The sequence below is a fragment of the Manacus vitellinus genome, unplaced genomic scaffold, assembly GCF_001715985.3.
Source record: "Manacus vitellinus isolate BGI_N305 unplaced genomic scaffold, ASM171598v3 scaffold_1_pilon, whole genome shotgun sequence".
NCBI lineage: Eukaryota > Metazoa > Chordata > Aves > Passeriformes > Pipridae > Manacus > Manacus vitellinus.
The window spans coordinates 47,228,570-47,250,370 of record NW_021939396.1 but is presented as its reverse complement, the minus strand read 5'-3'; the positions used below and the strand labels follow the sequence as shown (position 1 = coordinate 47,250,370).

At 36.6% G+C, this 21,801-nt stretch overlaps 1 protein-coding gene across 2 annotated transcripts in view; it reads right to left on the bottom strand.

Annotated features, from left to right (window-relative positions):
* Positions 1-21,801, bottom strand: part of ESCO1 (establishment of sister chromatid cohesion N-acetyltransferase 1) — a 30,972-nt gene that overhangs the window by 4,150 nt on the left and 5,021 nt on the right. Inside the window, exons 6-10 of one of the 2 annotated variants that reach the window (XR_001921772.1) lie at positions 20,235-20,349; positions 10,891-11,022; positions 3,720-3,842; positions 3,037-3,126; positions 531-558 (exon numbers count right to left, since the gene is read on the bottom strand). Coding sequence is in view for 1 of the 2 variants with exons in the window: in XM_018081086.1 (XP_017936575.1) it covers positions 415-558; positions 3,037-3,126; positions 10,891-11,022; positions 20,235-20,349 (481 nt within the window). In the remaining variant the exon portion in view is untranslated. Of the gene's footprint in view, positions 1-414; positions 559-3,036; positions 3,127-3,719; positions 3,843-10,890; positions 11,023-20,234; positions 20,350-21,801 lie in introns of those variants that run through there. The other variant, XM_018081086.1, reaches the window with a different exon arrangement.

Below are 21,801 nucleotides of genomic sequence, written 5' to 3'. Positions count from 1 at the left end.
TAGTACTGCCAGTGGCAGCATGACTTCTTGTCCTGCCCTCTGCTTCTGTGTGCTGTGGAGCTGTTCAATCCCACTGTAATTCAACCCAATCATACAGAACACACGCTTTTTCATCCATACTGGATTTCTGCTGGGTAGGAAGCTCAACCTGCTTGTCAACAAGCAAGAGGAGAGCCAGAGCTTGCACAACAGCTATAGCAAGTTCTTAGGTGAGCAGGTCTGAGCCAAGTATGACACCATCCATGTGTCTCAGCTCAGAGTCAACCACATAAAAATGAGCAACTACATTTCAGAATAGTCTACCACCCAAAGTCTCTTCCTCTGTGGAAAAGCCGTACACAGAATGCTTATTTGCTATGAAGAACAATCACTAAGCATAGACACAGACTGCCCTCCTCCAATTCAGTCACTTACCCACTGGATATGTTCTGCAATTAAACAGCCGATAACTTTTTTGTCATTAGAAATAAAAAGAAGAGTTTTAGTTCTAGAGTAACACATGAGTGGAGCTTGCTGAAATCCCAAGTCATTGTCTACCATTTCTCTAATTTCTTCGACCTGTCAAAATAAGTTTAAATGCTGTGTAAGAAACACACATAAATGTACATTTCTATAAATTTACATTAAAATCACAGATTTGCAAAGATGGAGAATCTAGATCTAGAATACTGAAAGCTATTCCAGAAGTTTAGGATTATCCTAAGTAACTTGCAACACATTGGTCCACAAAAATGTTCCTTCAATAATACTCGTCTGGAAATAGGAAGAGTAGAAGAGATCTCTCAGTCAACTTCCATTAAATTCAAACTTGAACGGTCAAAGGCTAATAGAGAAAATTCAGATAATCCAAGTGTGGAGTATGGTATTTTAGAAGTAAATGAGACCCACAGGAAAAGTTGAAAGAGTTTAGTTCAAGATTTTCTGTTATTTTTAAAGTATTTAGAGAACTAATCCATTAAGGGTTTTGAGCACATGAAAGCTGACAGTGCCAAGGCAGGTAGAAAATGTATGCATTTGTTGTAAAGGAATAAGTAACTGTTGTCTCCTTCCTCCAGCTTCCTACTCTTCCACTGGGTTTGCAAAGAATAACTGAAACTAAAAATAAAATTTTGTTTAATATTAGCAAGTTTAGAAGAAACAGAAACTTCAGCATGAATGCAAATAAAAGCTTATGCATGAGCTGGTATTTTACTGGTGGATTCTTGTACCTACAATTGGATATTGGAAGCAGCCTCTATCATTCCTCATCTCCTGTGAGACAGAAATAAGGTGGCCTTTCCCATGTGGTGCATTAAATGGCATAAGCTTCCTGAATGCATGTTGTAATTACATTAGTAACTCAAACGTAGAATTACTGATGCTGTGAGGGAGACTCCACAGTCTCTCTGGGTGATCTTTTCCAGTGCATGGTCACCCACAGAGTAAAGAAGTTCTTCCTCATGTTCATGTGGAATTTCCTGTGTATCAGTTTTTGCCCATTAGTACTTTTAAAATGGAAATTGTGTAAAAAAACAAAAGCTTTAAAAATAACTTTTAAAAGACATGGTATTAGTTACTCTTGATTTTCTCATCTAACCTTCAGGTACCAACCATTTAATGACAAGTCCAATTACCCAGTTTGAAACAGTAAGTAACCATTCTTGAAATGAGGCATCCACAGTGGTGACAACTGTAAATTCTCTCAACTTTAGAGAACTCTAGCCTAAATGGCTTAATTTGCTACAGTCTTTCTTCTGCACCACTTAGGTATTTTTTTTTCTTCAGCCATTATATTAAAAAATGAATGTGTAACAGATGTACTAAAATTAAGATTATACTACCAGAGAAGTAAGCTTGAACAAAAAAACTTATCTGCATTAAATGTTGTAAAAAGAAAATTCATAGTTTCTTTTCAATTTAATAACTTAAAAAAATTCTAATTAGACTAAAGAAAAACTCCTACAGTCATGCCACCACCAAGACCTCTCTAGGGCATCAATTCACCCTCCAGAGATCCCTTCCAACCTCAGCCATTTTGTGACCCTCAGACAGTGGTACTGTAAAAAAGTTCCTGTTAGTCACAGCAAATCCCAGGCTAACCAGAGTCAATGCCAGGCTACAAATGTAATGACATACTGAGATGTATGAACACAGGCCAGTCAGTAAGACACCAAAGTACCCTCCTGCTCTAATTCTCTGCTAGCATGCTGTGTGCAGTTTTAGAAAGTTTCAAGAGAGACATGAGTCATGGCACAAATGGAAATAATCTAGAGGAGAGCCTGACAACGAATAGAGCTCTAAAAAACATTACTTAGGAGTACAAACTAAAAAACCCAGCACATCTGGTCAACTTCCTCAAAGTAAAAAAAAAAAATCAGAGTTTGTTCAGGCACAAAAAAGCTGTGGCAAAGAGGGAAAGAAGGATGTTTTCTACAGCGAAGTCAGTATGATTAGTACTAATGAACTTAAATTGCAGTATGGAGATTATGGTGGACATTTAGGGAAAACTTCCTAAAATTATGGAGGCACTGTAACAGAGTCTGAAGAGGTCAGACAAATGCCTAGTGGTAAAACTTTTACAAAGTTGTCAGATGCAACATAACCTGAGCAGATCCTGCTTTGAACATGGGAATGGACTAGACTTTGAGGCCACTTTCCACCTAAATATGCTTTTATTAGAAAGTCACATAGAGAATGACGGTTGTATAATAAAATTAATACATTTCAGTTCGTTTAAATACAGTAGGAAGTTTATATTACACAAAATATCTGCCAGACATTCAGCAAGTATATTTAAAAAATGTATTTTAAAAAGTCAGTTGGTTAATACTGTTCCCATCCCTTACCCAGGCCCATCTCCTCTATGAACAGAGCAGCAGCACTTAAGAGTAAGATATTTAACCTGTTTGTGGAAAAAGCTACAGAACCATTGCAGTTTTGAGTCCAACTTCAACTGTTCATGTGTAAATTATACAAAGTTTACCATGGACATTTTCATTACTTATATGAAAACATCAAACAAAGCAAAATATACAAGTCCAGTCCTTTTCGCCATACCTTTTTAAGTGCATACTTTGGGTCATCAGGAAGAACCATTATTATCTTTCCATCAGGATATTCAGCCAAAATTCTCTCCTTTTTCCAACCCTGAATAAAACAAACACTTATCTAAACCATATACAAGATACACTTTTACAAACAGAAACGGCAAATTATTGTTCTAGACACTGAATTTATGCAGAGACTTCACATTATTTAGCAGCTGCTTTGCTAGAGAAGGAAACTTCAGCTAGCTTTCTAAAAGAGCACAACAGATATAATATGATGTTATTTACACAATAAGTTACACAGTAACCTAACTTAATCTAAAAACAATTTGTGAAAGTGTCTTATAATTTCCCAACTAGATTTTTTTCCCCCAGGACTGCAATGCAAACTCAACTTTAAAACAGAAGTAGCAAAGTCAGCTCACATAACTGATTTCCAAACCTATGTAAATATTTTTTTCGAAGTCCAGTGAATGGGAAAACCCTAAGTTTTATTAAAAGATTTCTTTTTAACATAGTTACCTCCACAAATACACACTCAGTTTTAAAAGTTTGGCATGCGAAAGACCTCCAGGAGGTTCTAAGTGAACTGATTGGCATGCAGTTGCCCAAAATGTAAGGAATAATTTATTTTGTTACTGATCATAACTGTTAAAGCCACAAGAAGGATACTAGAAAAAAATTTATAACTACCTTCTAAGAATCTAATAGGGAAGGAGACTACGTTGTGTGTATCTGAAGTATAAACATACTCAAAAAAATAGAGGTAATTAACTCTTCTTCAGATCCACACTCGTGGTGAATAATGAGCAGTACCTGCATGGAAAAAAACAAAACAAAAAAGCCACTTAAATCTAGTAAGATGGGACTGGTAGATATTAGAACTCAAGTTGCTTTGATGGGACCTAAAAATACTGAATGCAGAAATAACTTCAGCCACTGAAAAGGCTGATCTACAAGTCTTACTTCAAAGCAACTTTAAATAAAAAAGTTTCTGAAGAAACAATATTGATGGAATAATTCTCATTGAAATCTGTACCTTCTCACAAAATGATGTTCGACTAAAGACCAAACAATGGAATTTGGCACTGTATGAATGCCATATATACTACCACAAAAAAATGTCAAGTTCAGTGTTATAATACTTGATCTGTACCTCATTTTATTCATCCTGATTTTACTCCCTTACCCCAAGCAAGACATGAAGAGAATAATTTTAGAAATTTACCTACTTGCTACTAGCCCTGGAACTATTTAAGTATTAGTTTAGCAGCTGGCATGGCAATGGTTCCAACACAGACACCATTTTAATCCTGTCTGCTTTTCTTCTCAGTAGCAGTTGCACAAATGAAGATCCTGCTTGAATTTATATACGTTATGATCTGAACACAAAGGGCAGTAAACAGCAGTATTACAATATTCAGGGAAGTAGAAAAGTGCAATTTGTGGGATTATGACATGTCTCTTGAGACTATCAGAAAAGGCATCAAAAGGTTCAGGAAGGGATTACTGTTCTCCAACCTCAAACCCTACCTCTCTCAAATTTTTGTCTTTTTCTGCCTTTTGGCTTCCTGTTCGCCCTGCAAGAGCTTTTTATAGCCTATTTTAAACCAACTGTGACCATCACTCAGGAAATAAATACAACATGTTTGATAATCCTGCCAATAAAGCATCCAGACTGTTGCAAGCCTAATGCAGAAAATTCAACACTAAATTTTAGATTAAGGCATCCTGTTAATGTTATAGCCAGGCATTTCCACAAAATGAAATCCGATAAAAAACCAAACCACTTCTGAACATCATAGTGTTGTTATGCTTTTAAGCAACAGTATATTAGCACAAGTCTAAAAATAATTCTGTAAAAATGCAATAATTGACTCTCTAATATGTAAGTCTCATTATTTTCATTATTGTCCACCTATTCATCTTCTTAAGTGCTTTGTATAATATGGGGACTGATGATATGCACAGGAAGGGTAGTTTCTAAACTGAAGTATTTTGGAACTTATTCAGAAATGTATCTTTTAGATGCAGCTTTCCAAAAAGTTTCTGCAAACTCTAAACTCATCCAAGATTTTTAGTGAAACCATTTTAAAGCCATACTGTGCTTTTATAGTCATATGCAGCTCTAATAATTTTAAAAAGAAAAACTATCACTTCACAGATTTATCTGCACCTTTAGTGTCCTTACTGTTGAGTTTTTCTAAGCAATGTACTGTCCTTCCTTTAAACCAGACAAATGGAAGCAATGCACGAGACCAGTTACAGTTCTGTCACATTCTAACATTAAAGGAAAATGTGCTAAAGCTGCGGTTGGGACTGATCCTATTAGATATCCACAGTACACAAAATATGGTTTAGAACCAGTATATTGACTGTGGTCTGAAGATGACTGATAAGGTCTTTTAACATACCTACTGACACTTTTTAAACAAAACCCCACTATTTTAACACTATTAAAACAAAATACTACAGTCTGCAAGATATTTCAATCACTGAGAAATAACGTGATCTTTCACAGAGGCAGATGACAAGATCACCTTATTACAGTCTGTGTCTACAATATATAATATTCTATTGTGCTGTCAGAAAAATTGCTTTTCCTTTCCTTTTAATTGATATTACTTTAGGACATTAACACTTATTTACTGCTGAATCAGATGTCCAAGCACTGATATATACTGCTTGTGATGAAATTAAAAGGAAAGCTACTGTTCCCACAAGTATACGTATTCTGCAAGGCCTGGAGTTAAAGACCATGATTACAGCATCCTCCCTGATACTGGCAGTCTATGCCCAGCAGCTGATTACCTCTAGACAGCAGCAGCAGGGCATATAGAGTCTAATCACCACAGCTGGGCATATGGTGTTGCACAGAGCCCTGATGGTATGTAACAGCTGTTGCAATACCCTCCTCCCCTCCACGTTAGGTCTATTTATCCTACAGGTATTTGTAATCCTTTGAGAACATAAGACCACTCTGAAAAACATAGTTAACACATTTTTAATCTACTTCTAACTTTTCCTACCAATTCAAACAAGAATAAAGGTTGCTTCTGCTCGTTTATTAAGGTGCAATGGTAAGAGAATTACAAAAGAAAGAGATCATTCCAAAAAGGGCAATACAGACAAGCAGTTGCTACTACACCATGAAATAGTATGGACAGTAGTTACCACTACAGTGTGTTGCTTTCACTGGATATTGTGTACATATATAATGAATGATGTAGAATATAGTTGTAAAGATGGTTCCAACATTAATAGCCACTGTTCAGTGGTCTGTTTTTCATAACAGAATCAAAGAATGGCCTGGATTGGAAGAGACCTTAAAGATCACCTAGTTCCAACTCCCCTGACGTGGGCAAGGACACCTTCCTCTAGATGGGATTGCTCAGAGCCTCATCCAGCCTGGCCATGAACTCTTTCAGGGATAGGACATCTGCCACTTCATTGGACAACCTGTTCCAGTGCCTCACCACCCTCACAGTGAAGAATTTCTTCCTAATATCTAATCTAAACCTACTTTCTTTCAGTTTGAAGCCATTTCCCCTTGTCCTGTCACTGTATACTCTTGTAAATCATGACAAGCATGAAACCTTTCTAAGATTATATGAAGTTCAGCATCATCTCCAATTCCAGTAACCTATTAAACTTAGGTGCCAAGAAGTCAAATATTGCCTTTATTGTTTTTAACCTGAAAATCGTAAGAAGCTCACAGATAGACTTGGGTGCAGTTACAACAAAACAGCTGTAAACTTATCAGATTAGACATTAGCTTTACAGAATCACAGCATGGGTCAGGTTGGAAAGGACCACAGTGGGTTATCTGGTCCAACCTCCCTCCTCAAGCAGGGTCATCCTACAGCAAACAGCATAGGATTGCATCCAGATGGTTCTTGAGTATCTCCAGCAAGGGAGTCTCCACAACCTCGCTGGGCAGCCTGTTCCAGTGCCTGGCCACTCTCACAGTAAAGGAAGTTCTTCCTCATATTCAGGTGGAACCTCCTGGCATCAGTTTCTGTCCATTGCCTCTTTTCCTATTGCTTGGCACCACTGAGAAGGCTCCATCCTCTTGGTACTGCCTCTTTAGATATTTATACACATTAATGAGGTCCCCTTTCAGTCACCTCTTCTCAGGGCTGAACAGGCCTAGCTCCCTCAGCCTTTCCTCATAAGATAGATGCTCCAGACCCTTGACCAACTCACTAGTTCTCTTCTGGACCTGCTCCAGGAGCTCCATGTCCCTCTTGTACTGTGGAGCCCAGAACTGCACGCAGTACTCCAAATGTGGCCTTATCAGGGTTGAGGGGCAGGATCACCTCCCTCAACCTGCTGGAAGTGCTTTTTCTAATGCATCCCAGGATTCCGTTGACATTCTTGGCCACAGGTGCACACTGTTGGCTCATGGACAGCTTGTCCACCAGGACCCCCAGGTCCTTCTCCACAGAGCTGCTTTTCAGCAGGTTGGCCCCCAGCCTGTAGTGGCGCCTGGTGTTGCTCCTCAAATAACAGTTTCTTCCACTTTCTTCAGCTCAAGATATAGGATGAGCTTGAAATGCAAACAGATTAACTGCATTCACATCAGGCACCTGAAGTTAGCAAATGCCCGTGGATTAAGCTTTTGGCTTTGCAACTTCAAAACACCATTAAAAATGCCTCGCTCTTACAAAAAATTTACAGAAGTACTAAGTTGACACTATGTGGTATCACAGGGAGGGGACACAACTGATACTGTGTGTATCACAGTTAGGACATTTTATAAAACTGAACCATGTGTCAATCCCACAAAGCATCCATCCCAATGGAGTTAACACTTACGTGTGTGTCATCACCCAATGCATGCACATGCTAGACAGGCATAACTTTTCTGGAGACTTTCAGATGTCTGATACCAGAAGAACCACGAGACAGATTGCTTCATTTGTCTGCAGTAGGAGACATCTCTCAAACCAATCTATTCCTGCTCCAGTGCTACCCTTGACCACCTTACCTTCTTGCTAATTCAGTTTGCACACTTCTATTAATAGCAAATGTCATCCTTCAGAAAACTCATCAGTCTTTGCCAATCTTCTGTCCCCAAATTTAGAAAATGTCATTAAACTTCCCCTCTCTGCATGCAAGGCCTACAATTTCCTTATTGTGTGTCCCAATACCATCTCCCTGTAAGCCTGCCCTTCTTCTGGGGGCATAATGAAATTTCTAGAGACCGAAACAAAATTTTTTACTAAAAAAAGCAAGACACGTCTTTAAAAAAGAACAAACAAAATTTTAATTTGTTGAAGGCAGTAAATAATTTACTATTTACAGGCAAACTACCTTCTGGCTACTCAATACTTCAAAACAGCCACAAAGCAGCTGCATGCAGGTAGGCACGACACTAACAATAATGTCCATTTTCACAGTTCGCAGCAGGAAGCATGATAATGCACACAGACCCACTTTTTGTGAGTTTGTGAAACAAATCATTAATAGAACTATTAAGCACAAAATAGGAGACGCTCAAAAGAGAGAAAAACTGAGAAAAGTCTTCTCAAGTCAAGACTGGGACCACGTCATATGGCACGAAGAATGTGAATGACAAGAGAATGAAAAATGCTTGTAAGATACCTTAGAATGGCCTCCAAATCACAAATGATGCCAATGCTGAACATATTAACTACACAGAAAAGAGTATCTGGAGAGCTAATAAACTAAAAGACCAACACCAGACGTTCCTGGACCAGAAAGTCTAACCAAGGAGTTACTGAGACTTTCTCTAGTACTTTTTTTAATTCCATGATGCTATTGCCCAGTTAACACTCTCTGTCAGGGAAAGGAATGCAGGGAAAGGAAGGCAGTTACAGCCTCAACACAGTAACTACATACAAATATCTAGAAACCTCTGAGCCATCCTCCCAACAATCCCCACCAGAAACCTCCTAGAAAAAACAGGATAAGTAGCAATCATTCTGGTATTTCTGGATGACTAAGAATTAACAAGTAATCACTTGGTGTACTAATTTACTGACAAGAAGGCTTATCTTAAACTGAAATTATTTTCTAAGAGGAGGTGAGAATGTTTCTGTCACAATACTATCAACCAAGAACCACTGACTGGATCAAATGACTAGTGACTTATCTATTTATCATGGCAAAAGTTACTCACCCACACAGAAAACTGAGTGCCAAACTGTTACGAGGAAAAAACAAAATCTGAAGGGAATTAAAGACTTAGAAGAACCCTTTTTTTACCTTTTAGTCTACTGTTTCTACTCCAGAATAACCATTTAAATCATCGCTCTACAGCTCTCTAGAATGTCACAAAAAGCAACTAGAGTCTCAAAAGATTATAGAGATAGAGCTGACAATACAATATTTTGCTTGAGTACACATTGTTGGAAGTTTTAAAAAGATGTCTAGCAACTAAGAAAACAATAGGAAAAGTTTTTATCGAATTAAGAGCATACCTAATTTTATACAATGTCATTTATGACTGGTTTAATACAGTCTGCTCTTTCACATTTATGTTAATTATGTTGTTACTCTAGACATGCATACAAGGGAGAAATTTCAGCTCTTCCGACTTCCAAAATATTCCAAACTTCAGTTCAGCTTCTTACCTACACGAACATAGCAGCTTTAAGCAGCTATTGAACTCATCTGCCAGCTTCTGTCCAAAAGAACTAACATCATCTTCTGTAAATTATGTTTACATCTTTGGTAACATTCAAGATCTGAAAGTACTTGGGCGGGAGGGGACAAACAGGAATAAAATGGGGAAATGTATTTTATGTTGCCATTATAATGTACTGCTTCCCATCACACTTTCTGCCCAGTCCCACCCTATAACGTAGCCAATGTGTATCAGATCAGATCTTTTAAGATGTCTGGATTATTCAGCAAAAACTAACCAAGAACAGAACAAATACCAGAACTATTTTACCAGACAGTTTCAAGCATGAAAGTTTTAGCTATGATGATATATCTTAGTATTTGCAAACAGTGAGATAAAATTGTGCTTGAGATTTAAGAGTAGCCCAACAGCCATTTGGTATCTGTATGGAATGAATTGGTGGTCTCAGTTCAGTTATCCTGGAGGTCTTATCTACTCGAGTGTAGAGTACTGAAGGTAACATGTGTGATAAAGAAAACAGACTTTGTGGATTCTGTTCTGGATTTCAGACACGTGAACAGGCATTTCCTATGTCTTGTAATATCAGCTACTGTGAAGTAGCTGATTTTACAATATAATTGAAATTGTACGCATTTTTTCAAATTTGAGCTTTAATATGAGAGATATACTCAGATATAGCATATATAATGAAGTTAATAAATAATAGTTTGTATTTTAGAGGTTAAAATCTCACTATAAATTCAATAAAGCTTCAATATACTATGAAGTTGTATCAGCTGGATTTCTAGGCAGTCTCTCTTCAAATTACACATAATTAAAGGCAAAGTAATTTAGAAGTCATCTAAGATTACAAAAGTCATCTCAATTACAAAAACAGTACAATCAGCCCTTTATCTGGCTATTAAGTTAACTGCTGCAAACACCAGTTGTACTGAAACCTGTATTTAGTATTTTCAGAAGTGATGTTCCTTTGTTTTCCTATCACTACCCTCACACCTCCCCTAGATTAAGTAATTGTAGCAGAAATAATACAATGGTGATGAAACACCATTCTCCTACTAACAAATTTTAAACATTACAAATAACCTGTCTACCATGGCTGTTAAAAACATTTATTTCCCAAAGTGGATGATTTATGGTCTACTGCAATAATAATTTATTAAAACACAACTTAATGTAACATGAATTTTAACTAGTACACATCAAACAAAAGATACTGTTTATGCCTTTAAAAAGAGAAGGTTTCCTTACCACATATCTAACAGCACTTATGAACTGGTTATGAAACAACAGGTGTTGGGTTTCATCCTCTGGATTTGACACGGTGTAAAGCATTCCACAAATATTACAGGAAATAGCACCAAATCTCTTCTGTCCTCCATCCTATTAAAAAAAAAAACAAAACACCAAAACCAACAAATAACCCACAAAAAAAGGTATTTGTCAATTGCTTGCACAGTAAATACAGTTAAATAGAACTTTTATCCAATCAGATATCCCTTTTATAACATGTCTTCTGGAAATTCAACACAAAGGCTAAAATGGGGTGAACCAGGAGAACCAACAAGCACAGAATTTAGAATTCCATCTTTTAAAAACTAACACAGCCTCAAAAGGCACAGGCATCAATCACAGAGCAAACTCTACCTAAAAAAATTGTCTCCATCCCCCCCACTACTTTTGAACAAATGACTTTTATTTTATGAACACAAAGAACAGAGAATTCTTCCTTCATTACAGCATTTGCAGTAAATATCTTCCACAAAGAAAATTCCCGTATCCAGCCCCACACTCTTTGGTTTTCCCTGCAGTTCTGCTGCTGCTGTTTTGGTTGCGAGTTGCTTTGAGGTGGGCCACAGGCGAGCCACTTTCCTGAAACTTTGGAAGGATATTATGAAAACACAAAGATTACAGAAATAATTGGTAAGATCAGCAGTATATCTGCAACAGCTGATAACTACCTTTACATTTTTCACGAAAACTAAATATTCCAAGGCAATTTTTCAGACACTGCATGGCAGCTACACTGCAAATGGAAAAATCATACCATTTTGCTCATGATCCTCTAGGTTATCCTCCTACTCTATAACCAACTGTTACCAAACTAAGGGCACTACTCAGTACCTATTGTTTTACTGTGTCTTCATTACAAGTGTTACTAATTTGTAAGTATGCTCAGATTAAGGAGTCAGTGCCTAATAAAAAGTATCAGGTGCTGGGGTTGCCTCTTGTAAAGAGCAAAAGAATACCAGCTAGAATGAAGTCTCTATCCAAAAAGGAAAGTTTTAAGCTACAGCTTAATGTTCAACTACTTTTTTTTTTCTTTAACTACATTTGGGAATGGAGTTTATGTAACCAGCAAAAAATGTCACTTTTAATCTATTTTAACATATATCACAAGCAATGGAGAAACAAGAAGTTATTCTATACTCTAAACAAGTATGCTACCTAAGCAAAAAAGATTTGAGGGTGTTTTTCAAAAGGAAATTCATCTGTGTGCACAACGTGCAAGAAAACAGATCACCTGAAACTAATTTTGTTTTCTAAGAGCTGAAAATATTCATAGCAAAAAAAGTCTACTTTCTATAAGAAAGCATTTTGCAACGCAGGAAGAAGTGTTTACAAATCACTTCCTACTCCTTCCATCTTCAAAGATGTGTCTAAGGGCTAAGTGACTCTTCAATTCTCCACACAACAGCAACCTATTTCAAACAGACATTAGTGTAATCTAAACTGCAGGTATCAGTTTCTTTCCAAGAAGAGACTGAAGGTACAACAGGCCAGACAAACTCAGAACTGAACTTCTCTTTAAGAGCACAAATGTGGAACTCAGCCAAAAAAGAAAGAAGATGAGTCTGAGAAGTCATTGCTTTAACTGTTTGTCAGTGAGTAGATTCCTACAGAAGGAGAAACAGGAGTAAGTTCATTTTCTGAAGGAAAAAGGAAAGATGAACCCTTAGGTTAGATTTGTAAAGTCAGATTAAGATGAGCTTTCCAAAAGCGCAAAAATTGAATCTAACACGTTTTATTTTACCTGCAGATTTCCTTGAAAGCAGCAATACAGTTCAAAACAAAGTACCCATTCCGGCCACCAAAATATACTGCATTTTCAAGGTTTATACGTGAAAGATGAAGAAAAGGCAGTTCAGCAGGAAGAACGATGTATGCTGACTACCTAAAGATGAACCAACTGAACCAAACTTAGTAATCCTACCTTGAAGATGGGGAATATATCCCCTGTATCTAGAGTAGGAAAAGTGAAAAGGACGTGTACTTTGATGCTTGGAATATATGCCAAACAACTCCACCGTGTGAATTAGAAAATCAGCTACATAAAGCAAGTCTTAAAATAATTAGCACATGACAGTACTGCGTAAGTCTCATAAAACAATTTCTGTTCGAATCATCAAGAAGCTAAAGGTATTTAGGTCAACCCATCTATTAGTTTACTACCAAAAATCTCAAGCCAAAAAAACCCCCTAGCTATGCAGGAAGTCATCAAAAAGTTCAAGGCAAGGATATCCTCAAAGTTGTCTGACTGCTTAGCTCATCCCATCTTGACTTGTAAATACATATGCTCTTTTGCAAGTTTCCAGGAACAGATTACTTCCCTGGAATAGTACTGCCATATTATATTTTACAGTCTGACTTTCTCAGATGTTGCTAGTATCAGTGGCTTTGAGTTTTGGGGGCAGAATTTTTGTTTGGATTTTGGTTTTTAAAGATTTTACCGATGTTACTACTTTACACACATTCAGTTGTATCAATGGGCTACCACAGAGGTTAATACAAATAACATGTTATGTGAGCTATCAGAAAAAGCACACTGTAGTATCTAAAGCAATCTTCTGAACTCTGTAGCCCTGACAAATGTGGACTATAGTTTTAGGAAATACTTTACAGTATCCCAAGGGCAATAAAGAAGATTTTTGTATAACTGAAATACTATTTCAAAGCCACAGAACAGGACATAATGCTTCAGACAAAAATTAAAAGCAGCAGCTTTGGAAATCCAATGCAGACTACAACAACAACAAAAAAAGACATGCAAAATAATAGTCAGGAACTATGAAGAATGCACTTTTGTACTTCAACAAAACATCTAGAGGATCTGACTATTTTTAAACTGATGTCATTGCAAGAGCTAAAGTGGAAAGGGCATGCATCCAGAGGGAAAAAGAGCTCTCAAACAATAATACTGCATTAAGGGTTGCCAGTCCTTCCTAATGGGAAGAGATAAAAAACAAACAAAGAAACAAAATCAAACAAACATAACCAAAAAAACCCACCTAGGAGTACCTTATGCACCACATATGAGAGTAAATAAAGCTGGGATTTGAAAGGGGAGGGCTGGAATCTTCTCAGCAAACATCAGATATTGTGTACTGAAAAATAAACTGTTGGCTTGCCAGAACTAGAAAAACATGCAAGAAGCTTGAGTCTCAGAGAAATGTTTTTCAGAGCAATATTCAAGAAAACATGCGATTTCAGGAACACAAACGTGTTACACTGCTTAAAACCCAGTTTTCTAAAGAGTAACAATAAAGAGCAAAGATACTTTCCTAAGTAAATTCTGCATGTGTAGATGCCAATTAAGTAAGCATTCCCAACATCTCAGGTAATCGTCAAATAAATACAGCATATCCACTGTTTCAAGGCTAACTGTAATTGAACATTGAGACAATACTGCCCTAATCTCCAGAAGGGCTTCTTAATTCTGTTTAGACAGAAAGAAAAGTCTTACCAACATCTTCTTTGAGAAGGTGCATGTCTGCTGATCCTCCACATGTGGAGTAAGGAGCCCTGCAAGCAAAAAAGGCATTTGGTGCCTCTGTAGGAGATAAAAAGGGGCCCTTTTTGTTCTTTTTTTTTTTCCTTTCTCTTCAGGCACAGATTAGGTCATCTCCTTCTTGATTACTTAGTATTGGTTAGAGGAAGACTGTTTTTTCCCCTAGTCTTTGCACAGAACAAAGAATAAATCCCAGCCACAGAAACAAGTGGGCTGGAAATACAAGAAGTGCAGGAAGAAGCAACACAAAGATTTTGGGGCTCCAGAGAAAATGAAAAGGTCAAAGAATTCTATTTCAATGAAAGATGCATTCAAGACTGAGGCTGCTAGGTAGATCCCCTTGCTGATCAGCAGGATCAGAAGACATGTCCCAACTCAGAAAAAAGTCCTGCCTTCATTTTGAACAAAAAACCAAATCAACAACAACAGAAAACCAACTCATTGCCGGTATCCATCTTTCTTTTAGCAAAAGGATACAAATCAACTTGAAACTTTCAGAACTGCAATGTATTTAATACTACTTAACATATTTCAAAAATGAAAATGGAGACTCATTATTCATCATGAAATTATATCCTCACTGGTCATTGGCTAAAGCAATATGAAAAAAAAGTTAAAAAAAAAATCTGCACTGTATTTACAATGGACTAGTAATCCACTCTCAATACATATAAAAATATTATTCAGGAATATTGCAGAGTGTGTTCTGATGCACACTGGTTTTAGCTGGGATAAGGTTAATTTCTTTCACAGCAGCTGCTGTGGTGCTGTGTACTACATTTGTGACCAAAACAGGGCTGGTAACACAGGGAGATCTTAGCTATTGCTGCACCGTGTGCACACAGAATGCAAGGCCTTTTCGGTTTCTCACACTGCTGTGCCAGTGAGGAGGATGGGGGTGCCAAGAAGCTGGGAGGGGACAGAGCCAGGACAGTTGACCCCAACTGACCAGAGGGGTATCCCATGCCACCTGGCATCACGTTGAACAGTAAGGGCCAGGGGAAAGAAGGAGAAAGAGAAGGGTGTTTGGAGTTAATGGCATTTGTCTTCCAACTGTTACACATGATGAATTCCTGTTTTCCTGGAGATGGCTAAACACCTGCAAGCCACTGGGCAGTAGTGAGTTATTTATTTTGCTTTGCTTGCATGCACAGCTTTTGCTTTATCTGTGAAATTGTTCTCCCCCATCCTGCCTGGGGGAGCAGCTACATGGTGCTCAGCTGCCTGCCAGGGTCAACTCAAAACACCATGTTAATGGCCTTGGTGCCTGAATTCCTGTCTCAGGTCCCCAGCTAACCTCACAAAACATTCTCCCCCACCTTCAGGACAAAGTATATCATGCACAACCCACCTGAATTTGCTAGACAAAGCTGTGTTGCAGCAGTGAAGCAAAAATTGGAAGAAGTGATAATAAGAAAGGATGGCAGCCACTACCTCTCTGTTAGAGCAGAGGTATCCCAAGGGATAAGATTTGTGTTGGAAGAAAAGTGACTGGTCTCACGCTTTTGCAGTAGTCACTGCCTTGTTTTCACTGGGATTACAGGAAAGGAGAGAGGCAGTATTTAACTAATGTGAGCAATGAAATATTGCCCAAAAGCCTTTCTCTAATTCTGCAGAGAAACTGCCCAACCAGACTGTACCAGTTGAGGGAAAAAAACAGCAACTTTAAATGATTGCTACGCAAATTTCTTCAGGCTCATAAGAAATCATTTTTACACTTATTATTTCCACTAACTTCTTTCACATATCACCTATTTCAGTCAAACAGGAAACCATGTTCAAGTTAAACCAAAATATATGCATAGAGAAATTCAAGTATGATATCCAAATGTGTAAACTGAATTACTGTGCACACTGCTTCCACATATAGCCCCAATTCAAACCTCAGAATCAGAAGAACCTTCCATCAAGCCATCCTGATCCATGCATTTTCTGATACTTATAAAGATCAACTAAATTTAATCACATTTGCTAGCAAGTAGGTATAAACTCAGATCTCTAGAAAGGCAGAAAAGTCTCCATAACTCTGTACTATCCTTTTATAACTTCAGTGACTTGTTTTCTCTGTTCATTCATTTTACACGATTTTTCATAAAACTGATTATTATAATTTTCAAAATACTAGCTTAACTCAAAGGAACACATCTCCTCAGTGGCATAAAATGGAAGAAGTATCCCTGCATTTCATAGGTAATTATATATAACATTCCTTCACAGCATTATTGCTTTTATCAATCCTCATTTTTATGGTCAACATTTTGTTCTGACAGGGAAGCAGAATTTTTACAAGAAACAAGCAACTGACTTTCCTTGTCTTGAATGTAAAGCAAATCTCATTTTATGAAAATTGAAAACATATGCTTTGCATATTTGTATTTCTTTCCGTTTCAGAAGTAAAAGGAACAGATGATTTCATATCCAAGTTCTCATATTTGCACATCAGACTGAAGTGAAAGTAAAGAACAATTTTAGCATATTACTCTATAAAACTTCCTAAGGAGCTTCATGTAATCTTTCAACCTACCAACTGAACATTTAAATGAAGTGTAAGAGGTTACAGTTCACAAATATTCAGAACAGACTACTCTCACAAACACCAAGTCATGGATGTGGAACATAACATATTTTTAGCCTCAATCTTAAGTTTCTTTCCTCTCATACTCTCTTCAGTCTGAACCTAGATCCTTGCACATCACTTCAAACACCATTGTTTCCTGGCACTGTTTGCTTTACAAAGTTTGTTGGAGCATTAGATTCTTTACTGTTTTCAGCTGAAGTTCTATGCTCTGAAGAGACCTGATTTTTAAGATGTGTGACAGCAAACAAGTCTGAACAGAAACAACTCATCTTTTGTCTTAGTTGTACTTTTACAAAATGAAGATAATTTTATGTTTGAAAGCTGCTCAGATAACTAGATGATGTGTATCAAGAAAGAGAATGGTGCAAGTGCAGCTATGAAGTATTTCTTCTACAAGAAGAATTTGTGTTATTTCTGTTACAGTCAAATAGCCTTAAAGCTTGTTCAAGATTATATTACTTAAGAAAAAAAGAAAATTAATCTATTCATTATAGCAATCACATGGGAGAAGAAGGAAACTCAGATGTATTTTTAAGGATTAAATATAAAAAAACTCAAAGCATATTGTGAAAAACAAAGCCTAGTTTTACCATAACACCTTTCTAAATATAGCTCAGGAATGAAAAAGATTAGAACTCACAGACAATATTGTAACATTCCAGACTCTGAGCCTTAAATACTGTAAAGACAATTAAAAGGACGGATGCCAAACTTAAATACAAAAGACTAGGAAAACTCAGTAGCAGAAGAACAGCAAAAGATATTCCATCATGTGGCTAGTCAAAAAAAGCACAACTAGTTTTTATGCTTTGGTTACAGAAAGAAAAAAGGATTCTGTACACACATTGAGATGGACTGGGTCGACAGATCTCCAAAGGAATGAGATCACACAGTAGAGAGCCCAAAACTGCACCTTTCAGGCATTTCATTTTTTGAAAAAGTGTAGTAAAGTGCAAGTTAAATGTCTCTTGCTAAGAACAAAAGCATGACCTCCCAGCTTTGCTCAAGAAGGGATAGGAAGAATAAGGAACAATAATGAAACCGTTTCTCTTAAAACAACATGCCAGAAACTTGAAACAAAAATGATTTCTAGCTGCTAACTATAAAAGTTTTTAGACACTATAAATGCTAATTTAAGTGATTTGACTTGCTCTCCAAAAAGGAGAAATGTCAACCTCAACAGTTTTTAAACCAAATTAATAATTTCTCCTTTCTCAGAGGATCATTAGAGAACTGCACAAACACCTTCGAAAATATTTATTACTACTACTAAAAAAAAACCTCAGCCGTTGAGAATCCACATTTAAGAAAATCACCGTGGTTTTGCAAACAAAACTATTAATAACAAATTGTACCTTATTTTATTACATTTAATCCCAAATCTTTCGAGTATTTACCCTCCGAAAGCTAGAACAAACTATTCTAGGCATAATTATGTCTCATCTTCATAACCAATGAAGTAACCAATGCCAAGGATAGTATTATACAAAATAGCTTAACTAATATTTGGGTTCCTCTATATGTTTTGACAATGCTAAAAGAGCAGTTTACCCCAAGGTAAAAGAAAAACAAATCAGTATCTTTCCTAATGCTTTCTGTGTAAAGTGAAATACAGGCATTACCAAAATGCCTTATCAACACAATAAAAAGCCTGCTCTGAACTCAGTGAAATCAAAGTGAATTAGATTTGTATGAAGTGCTGAAATATATAAGATATTGTGAAGCTATTACTTTCACATTTACAATTGAAACACAGTGCTCAGTTGCATTTTCCAAAAATACACATACAAAACCAGACACTAAATCTCTCCCATTTTTCCCGGTGTTCTTCATTGATGAATCTTTCTTTATACTCTGAAATTTTGCTTGGTAAATAACTTTTACTGTTGCACATCTAGAGAAAAGAAAATATTACTCTCCTGATTCGGGTGGAATACAAGGATACTACCAGCATAGTCAGTAAGCTCCAAGAAATTTCTTTGTATGAACACCTCAGAGGAGAGCTACACAACCTCTCTTCAGTAACCAAGCAGGAAGTTCCATATTTCTTCTTGTCAAAGATCCTAGCAACTTTTCAGTCAAGTTCTATGAGTCTATGAGCAAAAATTAAGTTAGCTTTACTGAAATGAAAAGGGATATTACTACATTCCTTTTAATATAGTTAAGATATTTAATAACTCACTTTAATTCTGTTGGTAAAATGAGTTTCAAAGAGGCAATAACTGAAATGCTAGATCCAGATCAGTTATCATCCTGTGGCTGGGCATTCACATGCCTAGATTTGTAACTTCAGGCAATTCAAGGATATGCTTATCCATTTAGTTCTTGGAAGCTCTGATTTTAAAATATTTCAGTATGGATATAAGAGTGTTCAGAATTCACCTGCTTCTATTTAGTCAATATTTTCATGTGCCTAATCCATTTATTACATGGGAAAATTACAATTTAGCATGACCTCCAATTATGTATGTGAGAGGTGTAATTTCCTAAGAAGCTTCCTTCCTTGTGGCCTGGATTCCTCTTCCTCTGTAGCTTCCCAGCTCTAGCTTTTCATTTCTCAAGGATTATCTGATATGTGGATGACTAAAAACACAAAACAAAACACAACCAAAAACTCCAACTGTCTCACTACCAAGTAGTGTGATTCTACAAGACAGAAAAACAACTGTCACTCCCTTCTCATTCTGCATTTTCTTGTTACCTGTATTTTGTAGCTAATAGCAAAAAGGATAAGAATAAATAACCAAACCAGTATTGCTGCTAAATATTACGGTGAAAATAAGGACATCCACTGGAAAATCTTGAAGTTTATTTCAGAACAAAGGACATTTGAATGACACAGGAACAAATCCGTTGGTATTAATATTGCACACAATCTGCCAGATGCAGCTCACCCTGTAATTCCGAAATTTTAGGAAACCGTGATTTTGCACATAAGGCAAATTCATTATCCCTAAAACAGCTGTATTTTCACTGAATAGCCATTCTATTTTAAAAATGCAGAAATTTGTTTTAACAAGAATCAGCTTAAGGCTGGTTGCCACCATTTTTCCATCAACATTGAATGACAGTCTAGTACAGCTTCTACTTTCACCAGTCATTTACAATGGTAGTAAGTAGTAGGTATAAGCAATGATTTTTAGACAAGTCCATAAAGACCACAGCACTGCAAATTCAAAAGTAATTTCTTCCAGCATCTATAAGCCTTACTAGAAGAGTATTACTTACTGTGATCAGCTGCTTATCACCATCTTTTCCTGCTTCTTTTAGCTTCTGAATATGTTCCTCAGAAGATGGTAAGTTACTGCATTTGGATGCTAATGAAGGATTTGACAATGGAACCCTTGAAATACAAATATATTTCATGTTAAAAATGGAACTGCTTATACATGTCATATTAGATATTCAAAGCCGCTGTGGATAGTATAACTAAACTTCAATGAGATGCAAATCCAAATTTATTACCCAAAACATAGTCCTATATATTTTAATCTGCAATTCATATGAAAAATAAGGAAATAAAAAGATTAACCAAAAAATACGGTTTGTGACTAGACCAATTACAAAAGCTTTTGTTTTATTAAAAAAATAAAAAAAAATTATGATGAAGGGGGAGGTTAGTCACAACCATTAACACAAGCCTTTAACTGAGGCACTTTCAGAGTATGACAAATGGTGCCTAACACTACATATTTCCTACATAAGATCTAGGTATCATACACCAGGCTGATAAAGCAGACCATGTAAATATTCCCACAAATCTAAGTTTATTCCCTTCTTATGGCTAGCAGTGAAGGGCAGAAGAGGATCCATGGAACAAATGCATGGGTATCACTGGAATCTCCCTTGGTTTAAGCTTTCCCTTGTCACAGCTGAAAGAAACACTGGAAAGTACTATAACACATCAACAAAGTTATTCTATGAACTTGCTACTATATTTTGGGGGAAAAAAATGTCAGTAATTCCAGGTTTGGATAAAACTCGGGGAGATCACCAAAGCAAAACATACACAAAAATGCACATACTTCAACTAGGTATTTATGTATTTTCTGTTTCTGAGCGAACGAAGGGTATAGGACCAAACACTTAATTATGGCAGTTGCTGCAACACAGGTAGCAGGTTAATCCAGTGAGCTTTTCAAAAAATAAAAATTCTTGCCATACATTTTTAAAACAGCATTTTTTGTGCTAAATCAGAGCTAATTTTTTTATTCCTGTCATGTGCCCTAAAATTTGCATTTTTAAGTAGCTACTTCAAGGTTTGCCTTTTCCTGCTGCAACCTTTAATTACAAAACCCTAAAGAGAGCTATACTATAGATATGCACATAGGTAACATAGATTACTCTGTTATGGCAGGATTACCACAGAAAGAATGATGTCTTAAATCTTTGATAATGTGTGAAAAGTAGGGTAGGAAAGGTCTCAGAAGAAAAATATATATCCAAATAATAGTCAACCGATATGGGCTTGTCAGATAACAAAGGTAACAAATTTAAGTAGATAACATAAAACTGTTCAACGGTTGAGAATAAAAATACGAAAACCCAAAAGTTACTGCAATGTTTATTGAAAATTCTTAAAAATCCCACTCATTTAACCAGTTTTGCATCTACCTTACCATGCACCTTATTGTGAAATCCCATAGTAGCAGAGTTTTTCAACATGTTCAAAAGGGTTGGTTAGTGAGAATTGTTTATCTGGCCTCAGATGGCTGTATTGAAAATTAGCTCAAACATTCATTTTTGTCCCCATTATGAATATAGAAACCAGTATCAATATACTAACCACTGTGCC